The following is a 9,691-nucleotide window of genomic DNA, read 5'->3' on the forward strand; positions in this document are numbered from 1 at the left end:
AAAAAAGGCAGAAACTGCTTCTCTTCCCCCACACACAGACCAGCTCAGTGGAAAAGGTAGCATGGTGGTTTCCTACCTTTTCTTATGTTTTCCTTTCTCTTTGCACCTCTTAGCAATTAATAAAATCAGGTTTTGGTATCAACAGATAACTTGTGTGAGTTTTAGTTTTGCTCAAGGGAATATTCGAATCTGAAGCTCCATCTACAATAGTAAGGCAGACTATAACGAGGGACCATGGAAAAGTGGGAGGAACAGGGAGAAGGGTGGAAAAGGGGGGGGTGGTCTGGTGGATCCAGCGGTCCCATGGGGGTCTTTGGGTACAAGGAGGTTGGAAAAGGGGGTGGCCCCCTGAGCTCCCAACTGACTGTGGGGTGCTGGGGCTGCTGGATCCAATCTCAACCTTGGGTTATGCCAACACTTTCAGGTTAGAGGAATTACAGAGGGGGGACTGAATGACTTTTGTCCCCCAGGTTTTAATCATGGCAAATCACATCTATTGATAGAAATTAATTATTTAGGGTAACAAATGATCAGACAAAAGATCTTCATCAGAATTATTTACTGCACAATAGAAACACTAAAACTGCCAGTAGGACAGCATAACATCGAACAGTGCTCTACACTAAAGCAATTGTTGAAGCAATTCTACTCAAGCTGGCACCAAAGTAAGAATTATGAATTAGACATGGATGAAACTCCCCCAGACCAATGTTCATGGAGAGATCTCTGTCTCAACCTCCAGCAGTGACCTTGGGGGGTCCCCAGCCAAGGCAGGAATCTCCACACATCCCCCAAGAATGGATCTGTTGGCACAACCTGCCCCTGGCAAAGGGGACTGGCCTTTTCTGGTGGAAAGGGATGGACTGACAGTCACTGGACTCCAGGGGTTGCCTCACCATCAGGGGGTCATTCCGGGTGGGAGCAGCGGCCAAAGCTCTTCCCTCAGTTGGGGCACTCGTAGGGCTTCCCTTACTGGTGGGTCCATTGGTGTCTGGTCAAGTTAGAGCTCTGGGTGAAGCTCTTCCCACACTCCCCACACTTGTAGGGCCTCTGCCTGGTGTGGATGCGCCGGTGTTTGACAAGGGTGGAGTTGCGTTTGAAGCCCTTCCCGCAGTCGGTGCAGCGGAAGGGCCTCTCCTCTGTGTGTGCCTGCTCATGCCTGAGGAGAGCTGAGCTGGTCTGAAACCTCTTCCCACATTCCCCACATGTGTAGGGCCGTTCCCCAGTGTGGATGAGCTGGTGCCTGAGGAGGTGGGAGCTCTGCCTGAAGCTCTTCCCACATTCCCCACATGTGTAGGGCCGTTCCCCAGTGTGGATGCGCTGGTGTCGGATCAGGGCAGAGCTGTCTCTGAAGTTCTCCCCACATTGCAAGCACTTGTAGGGCCTTTCTCCAGTGTGGATATGCTGGTGTTTGATCATGCTGGAGCTGCTCCTGAAGCTCTTCCCACATTCCCTACACGTGTAGGGCCGTTCCCCAGTGTGGATGTGCTGGTGGGTGAGGAGGTGGTTGCTCTGCCTGAAGCTCTTCCCACATTCCAAACACCTGAAGGGCTTCTCCCTGCTGGGAGGCTGCTCAGGGACCACCAGCTCGGAGTTCTGGCTCAAGCTCTGGCCACCTTCCCGGAACAGGCTGGGTCTTTCCTCCTCAGAGTTCCCTGGGCTGTCTTTGCAGCCCCTCCTCCGGGGGCACCTCCGGGCCTTTTCCTCCCCGCTGCCTTCCTGTGCCGGGGAGCCCTTCAAAACGGCCTCTCCCACCAGGCTCTGCCGGGGGGATTTGTCCTCCATGCTCTCCGTCCTCAGCTCGGGGCCTGGGGCAGGAAGGAAGAAGGACAGGCAGGGGATTTGCCTCTGGCCCAGAGGGAAGGCCAAGGACATCCCCCAGATCTAGCCCCGGCAGGACGGCGGCACCAGCGGGGTTGTCCTGCAGCCGGGGGCGATGCTCGACTGCCACAGGCACCACAAGACAGGGCCAAAGGGGCACTGACTTCCTCCTCACCTGCCTGGGGGGCCCGTGGCAGCTTTCTCTTCCTTGCAGCCTCCTCCTCCATCCACCCAAGCTTTGGGAAGGACAAATCCTACTGGGGGGAAACAAGGGCTGAGCACGATGGTTTGAGGGTTCCTCCTGCCCAAGTCCATCCCTAGGACTCACCGGCCATCCTAGGACCTAAAAACCTCCAAAACACCAAGATTTAGCCTGGAAAAACATAGAACACTGAGATCTGAGAAAAAAAAAAACAAAAAAACAAAAAAAAAAAAAACTCAAAAACTCCCCCTAAATCTGCAAAAGATCATGATTCAGCCAGAAAATACTTCAAAATATGAAGATTCAGTTCAGAAAAATCTTCTCAGAAGTTCCCCTTCTCTGCTCTCTTCACTCTAGGAGTCTGGGGATCTCCCCTCTCTGGGTTGCTGGGGGTCCTGCCTAGGGATGCTGGGGGGTTTTGGGGGTCCCAGGGGTCCCTTCTCCCCTGGCTCTCTGCCTCAGGGTGCCGGGTTCCCAGGCAATCACCCACTCTGAGTTCTCCACCTTGTTGTCCCAGGGATCCCAAGTGCGTCCCCTGCGTGTCCCCTGTCCAGGGTCCCTCTTCTCTGGGCCCCCCCGTTTCAGGGTCCTGGGGATCCTGGGCCTCCCCCTTCTCCGTGCTCCCCCTCCAGCCAGCTGGGGGTCCCCCAGCTCCAGTATCGCTCTGGTCTCCCCACTCTGCTGTTCCTACCCCCCACCCCTGGCTCTCCCGAGCCCATAAAAACCTCCAAACCACCAGCCCAAAACTCCCAGGAGTTCCCCCTCTCTGGGCTGCTGAGGGTCTTGCATTTATTAGGGGGCTCCCCGTACCTTGGTGCTCGTCCTCTCCCGGTAGAAGGGAGTCCCAGGAATCCAGGGGTCCCCTCTATGGGCTCCCCCCTTGGGTGCTCTGGGCTCTCCGTTCTCCGGGCTGCTGGGGGTCCGGTGGGTCCTGGGGGTTCCCCTCTATAGAGTCATCTTTAGGGATGCCGGGGATTTTGGGGATCTCAGTACTCCTTCTCCCTTGACTTTTTCCTTCGGGGTGCTGCTCGGTCCCAGGGGTCCCCGCTCTCTCCGGGCTATTCAGGGTACCGGCTCCTCCCCCCTTCCCACTGCTGCTCCCCCTCCTCTCCAGACTCCAAGGGGTTCCCCCTCTCCGCGACCCCCGTTTAAGGGGCCCGGCGCTCCCTCTGTGCTCCCCCCCACACTCCCGGATTGCGGGGGTCCCTCAGCTCCGGGATCGCCCCCTCCGCTCTCCCCACACCGCGGCTACCGGGGTTCCCCCCCGGCTCTCACGGGGGACCCCAAAACCGGTCTCGCCCCCGTCCCGCCATTACCGAGCGACCCCCACGTGCTGCTTCCTCCTCTTCTTTGTCCTCCCGCTCGGCTCCTGCCTTGGCTGTCCCGCCTCTTTTTCCATGTTCCGCCTCCGGGATCCGCCCCCTGCAGCCCTTCCCCCCCGGCCCAGCCCCAGCGCCCCCTTTGAGCCCCCCCTTCCCCTCCCCCCTGCCCAAATTGCCGTCCCGGGGGGCGCTGGGGGCGAGGGGGGGGCCCGGTGGGCTCGAGGTGGGGAGCGCTGGGGCTGCGGCTCTGCCCGCACACGGAGGAGCTGCCCCCGCAGCCGGGGGGGCTCCGGCACCACCAGTGCCAAGAGAGGTCTCCCCACATGAGGGATTTGGGGGGTCTGGGTGGGGTCAGAGCAGCCTGGGGAGTCCTTGTGGGACTCGGGGGCGGTTTATGGGGGTCCCAGCACCTTTTGGGGAGCGCTGGGTGCCGTGTTAGGGTGCAGGTGTTCCACCAAAGCCCCCCCCTGAACAGGGTTACACGGGTGGGGACGACACACGGGGCTCCCCATTCCTGATCTATCCTGGAGCCACCACACTGGAGGCACCTGGGATTATACTGGGAGCGACCAGGACCACACTGGGACTGACAGGGAGCATAACTGGTGTGACTGGGAGCATGCTGAGGTCGACTGGGATATACTGGGAGAGACTGGCAGTGACAGGGATCTTACTGGGAGAGACTGGAACTAGAGTGGGGTGACTGGGAGCAACTGGGCCCATGCAGGGGGTAACTTAGATCCTCCTAGGATAGTGTGGTATTGTACTGGAAGTGACTGAGATCATCCTGGGGGTTACTGGAACCAGAGAAGTGGTTAATGGGAGCAACTGGAACCACACTGGGGGCAACTGGGATCATAGTGGGAGCAGCTGGGCCCCTGCTGGGCTCATACTGGGATCACACTGGGACTGACAGGGATCATCCTGGGAGTGACTGCAATAACACTGGCAGTGTGTGAGAAGGACTGCAACCATACTGGGGATGAGTGGGACCACACTGGATTTGTACTGGAAGTGTCTGGAAGTTAGTGGGATCATACTGGAGGTGACTGGGCTCATACTGGGATCATACTGGCAGCAACTGGGACCATGCAGGGGGCAAATGGCATCGTTCAGGCAGTGACTGACAGTGCCTGGGGCCATACTGGACTCAGACTGGGAGTCCCTGTGAGGGAAAGGAACCATCCTGGGGGGCCTGGGAGCAACTGGGAGCACCTTGGGTGAAATGAAGAACTGTGTTAGAAATTCTGAGCCATAGAATTGCTGTATTTTAGACAAGCTCTTGACAAGGACAACTCTACCACAGAAGTCATGGAGTTTAGTGAGCTTGAAAGGTCTCAAGGGAAAGTGCAGAGTTACCATTTCTTGTGAAGATCCTTTACAGGCAAGAATTTTGGTAAAAACAAAGATGGTTCATGCAGCTGTGAAGAGACTGATAGAAAGCGAGACAGGACAGAAAACAGATCCACGAGACTGGGCCTAGGCCTTGGACCAGTTCCAGAGGGCAGGAAAACATGCCAGAAGCACGGGGTCCAGAGAAGAAGAGAGCAAGAAAGGTGTTGGTGCCTGGTCCCAGGGGTGGCTTTATGACCTCCGAGGAATTCCAGGGGGGTGTAGGGTGGGTGGAAAACAGGGTGGAACAGGGGAGGTAATGGAGTCCAACCCTCAGCCCTGGCCAAGCCCATCCCCACGAGTCACAGCCTGTGCCCCAGAGGATCATCCAAGTGATCCTGGAGCTCTGTCAGCATTGGTGCTGTGCCCACTGCCCTGGGGAGCCTGTTCAGTGCCAACCACCCTCTGAGGGAAGAACTCAGAGCAGAGCTCAGGGCCTGTTCCTCCTCTGCCCCTCCTGAGGAAGCTGGAACTGCAGTGAGGTCTCCCCTCAGTCTCCTCTTCTCCAGTTGAACACACCAAGTGCCCTCAGTGTCCTCACACGCCTTCCCCTCCAGGCCCTCCCCTATCCTCGTGGCCTCCTTTAAATACTCTCCAATGGCTCAATCTCTCCCTTCCATTGTGTCCCCCCAAACTGCCCCAATCTTGCAGGTGAGACCACCCCAGGGCAGAGCAGAGCGGGACAATCCCCTCCCTGATGCCCCCAGCACAGGCTTGGCCCTCCTAGCTGCCAGGGCACTGCTGACTCAGGGACAGCTGGCACCCACCAGCACCCCCAGGGCCCTTTCCCGGCACTGCTTCCCAGCCTCTCATTCCCAGTGTGTCCATCCTCCCAGGGTTTCCCCATCCTAGGGCAGGATCCAGCCCTTCCCCCTGTTGAACTTCCCATAGTTGGTGATTCCCAGCCCTCAGATCTGTCCAGGTCTCTCTGCAGGGCCTTCCTGCCTTGCAGGGGCTCAGCAGCTCCTCCCAGTTTTGGGTCACCTGCAAACTTACTCAATGTCCCTTCCAGTGCTGTGTCCAAGTCATTGATGGAGATGTTGGAGAGCACAGGGCACAAGATGGAGCCCTGTGAAACCCCAGCAGTGACAGGTCACAGTCTGATGTCACCCCCGTCACTGTTACAGGGTCCCTTTGGTTCCATGAGCCCCACATGTCATAACAGCCCCTTTGATTCCATGAGATTCCACATTGTCCCTGGGTTCCTTTGGTTCCATGAGGCCCTGTAGTGTCACAATGGCCTTTAGTTTCCAGGAGTCCCCAGAGTACCACAGAGTTCTCTGGTTCCATGATATTCCCAGTATCCCAATGGAGCCTTGATTCCATAAGTTCTGCAGTGTTCCAGGTTTACTTTTCTACCATGAAAAAACCCTCCTGAATCCATGACATTATCCCCCTCTGTATTCTATTCCCTTTTTCATCACACAGTGTCCCAGGGATCGTTTGGTTCCTTGAGGCCCTGCAGTGTCCCAGCAGCCCCTTGATTCCTTTGTGCCACTGGAGACACCCCATAATCCTGCCCTGCCTTGTCCATGGCTACTGAGTTTTCTGAAAGGTTGGAAAGGGGTTCAGCAGCAGTGATCCCCATCCTGCTGGCTCTGCTTGCCAGCCTGACCAGCATGGCCAGGGCAGGCTCAGCCCAGGGTGCCACAGCCCCTCCCTCTGCAGAGCAGCCCCTCCAGCTCAGGGCCCTGCAGGGATCCCAGGCTGGGATCTGCAACTGCCCAAGGCAGCCTAGGCACAGTGCCCTGGTGTCGTGGTTTTGCCCACCAGCCCATCCCTGGGGCTGAGGATGGTTTTGTCCAGGTGATTTCTGGACAAAAAACCAATCAAAAAGTTCAGTGACGCCTTTGCTAATTACATCTTTAAGAAAACGGAAGAGAAGGTTGTGGCGCAGTTGAAATTAGGAACAGCAGCCATGTAGAAGGGTAGTGGGCCCGAGGAGGGCCAAGGCCCCCTCCTCCCCCGGCTTGGGCCGGGGGGAGGGCAGGTGCAACACTGAAGCCCCCCTTCTCTCTTGTGAGAAAGTGAAGAAAAAAAAGGTTTAAGAGACGAACTGCTTAGACGAGAAACCGCTGCAGAAGAATTCCAGCCATGAGATAACAGAATTTCCAAGGTCAAAGCTGCAGTCGCAGAGAGAGAAGAAAGTTCGAAGGGGAGAACTGCTTTTTCTCCCTTTCGCTCTCCCTCCCTTCAGCAGGGTAAAGACTGAAAAATAAAATCCCTGCCACTTGTAAAAGTTTGTTGGGGTGAAGAGACCCCCCGTGCGGCTCACAGAGGAGCTTGTGGATGCACCAGAAATTTGTGACTTTAACAGAGAAAGCCTTATGCTGGAGTAAAAGCGGCTCAGATGAGGCAGAGTCCTGTTAAAGACTTTGTGACCCTCGAAGGGATCGATGCTTATGCTGGAGCGAGACGGCTCAGATAAGCTTGGGATCTCAGTGAGAGATCCATGCTGCTGCTGTTGAAGATTTATGACCCTGACGGGTATTAGAACCTACGCTGGAACACAAAACGGTTCAGGTAGGGATGTTGGGATCCATGTGTGGGATCCGTGCTGCTGGTGCTAGAGAGAACCTACGCTGGAGCAGAAAATGGCTCAGGTGGGATATTGGGATCCAGTAAGGGATCCAGACTGGACCCATGCCGAGAAGTCAATCAAGGACTGTTCTCCCATGGGGAGGGACCTCCATAGGGAAACAGGGGTGAACTCTTAAACCATTATCCCCTGTAACCCTGTGGAAGAAGATCCATAGTAAGCAAGTGTCCCCTTGCAAGTCTATGGAAGGAGACCCTTCAGGACCTGAGTAACCCTCAGCCTTCGGTTTTAACCCAGGAGGGGGTAGGCCCAGCCCTGGAGGCCAACACAGAATAAGAGAGAGATAAAGAAGTTCCAACTGCGATGAAAGTGCTGCAGAGTTACTGGAGAGAGAGATAGAGCTGGAATTCTGAGAACAGAAAAAGACTGCTTCTCCTCCTTGGACTGATATAAAGGGAAGTGGGGGGAAAAGTATCTTTTGTAAATACATAATACCTTTTACTCAAGTAGAATTGTTGTAAATATAATTCTTTAGTTTTAGTTTGTTAATAATAAATACTCATACTTTTTTTCAATTCAGTCTCTTTTTGTCTGCATAAACCTTCTCTCAACTGATAGTAATTGTATGTGGGGGTGTAAAAGTAAATTAAGCCAGGGCAAAACCACGACACCTGGGCAAAGGGATGTGCCTGCAGAAGAGCAAGGCAGCATTTCTGTGCCTGCACAGAGGAATCCATGGCACAGAGAAAGCTCTTTCTGCAGCCCCCCTGGGGACAGGCTGCTCTGTCCCTGGGCCAGGACTCTGTGCTGGGCTGGGCAGAGGGGCTGGCACTGAGGGGCACAGTCAGGCTGTGCTGGGCATCTCCTGCAGATGACACCAGGGCTCCTGCAGTTCTCCTGAGCTCCATTTGCTGCTGCCATGCTGAGTGTCCAGCCCCTGAACTGATGGGGATGCCGAGACTCCTGTCTGTGCCCCAAGAGCTGCTGTGCCCTTCAGAGGGGCTGGGGCTGTGAGGGGAGTGCCCAGAGCTCTGCAGTTCCCTGTTGTGGGCACTGCTGAGGGGCCAGAGCAGACTGGGCTGCTCCACCATTGACCTCTAGAATGAAATCACTTCTAATTTTCTCCTGAAGTATGATAGGAATAGTCAGAAAGACATACTGTGAAAATTTTCCTGGTGGACCTTTACCCTCTTTGTAACCTCAAGACCCATCACTCCCCAAAAGTGCTGCCCTACCGATTGAAAATAACACACTGTTCTCATTCCAAGCCAGGAGAAGGCCAAACCCAGAACTCCAGACTCTTCTTTGTCTTCCAATGTCAACCCCAGCCCCAAACCTGTATTACCAGTATGAAAAGCCAAGCTTTAATTCTGATCTAGCCCAAAAAGCTCTTCTCCTCATCATGAACTGTCAGCAGAACAAAAAATCACCCAAAGTTCTGCCCAATCCCCACCCTAAAGCCCAAGGCCTGACCATGAAGCACCCCCAGAGCCCTTGGGAGCAGGGCAAGGACCTGCAGGGCCCAGAGCAGCCCCAAGGGGTTGGCAGAGCAATGGGAGGTGACCTGGATCTGCTCAGCTCTGCAGGGACCCCCAGCAGAAGGGCCTGGGCTCTCTCAGGGATGTCCTGGGGCACAGGGGCTCAGCATCCAAGCCAAGAAGGCCAAGTGCACATGGCAGCAGCCAGAGCTGGGGGACAGCAGAGCCATCAGGGAGGGCCCAGAAATGCTGCTGGGAGGGGGGTGGGAAAGCAGGAGGGGTGTGTGCAGCCTGCAAGGCCAGAGGAGCAGCAGGGCCAGGGGAGCACAGCCTGCAGCAGAGATGGCCAAGGGCTCTGGCAGGGCTGCAAGGCCCAAAGGCACCCAGGCCTTTGTGCCCTTGGCTCTGGCAGCTGCCTCTGCCCCTCAGGCCACCACAAGCAACTTTCCATTGTCTGCCTGCATTCCTGCCCTGCAAGGATCTGCTCGAAGGAGTCCCTGGGAGGCTTTGTCAGTGCCTGCCCTCAGTGGGGCCCAGCAATGCTTCAAGGGACTGGGAGTTTGTCTTCTGACTTCTTGAGCAGCTTCTTCAATCTTCTCTCAGTACTTCAGAATAATGGACTTTTCTTTAGAGATGCTGTGGGGCTCATTAAAATACAGAAAAACAAATTATTTTCCTTCCTTTAATTGTCATCATGTCTTTCAACAATTAATTGGAGTTGTTTTGTAGTTTAGCTAAGGAGGAAGATTTTAAAGTGGATGTCACAAAAAAATATTTTTTCTGTTAAAGGGAGTGATTTATACAGAGATTTGGAATGCAAGAGGGTCAGGATAAAAAGGATTTGGACACAAAATAAGGGGGCAACAGGGATTAGTAGCAATTTATTACTGACCAACATAACAGTTATCAAGTGATTCAATAGCATTTGCTACAATTT

The 9,691-nt window shown here is 55.0% G+C and overlaps 1 protein-coding gene across 1 annotated transcript; it reads right to left on the reverse strand.

Moving 5' to 3' along the window:
- Positions 1-969: 969 nt before the first annotated feature.
- On the reverse strand, positions 970-1,557 carry LOC126642824 (zinc finger protein 70-like; the record flags this gene model as incomplete). Its single annotated transcript, XM_050320781.1, has 1 exon — positions 970-1,557. A coding segment is annotated over one exon (588 nt), but the record flags the coding sequence as incomplete, so codon positions are not given.
- Positions 1,558-9,691: the final 8,134 nt, after the last annotated feature.

This window comes from Myiozetetes cayanensis, unplaced genomic scaffold (assembly GCF_022539395.1).
Source record: "Myiozetetes cayanensis isolate MyiCay16 unplaced genomic scaffold, myiCay2020 scf244, whole genome shotgun sequence".
NCBI lineage: Eukaryota > Metazoa > Chordata > Aves > Passeriformes > Tyrannidae > Myiozetetes > Myiozetetes cayanensis.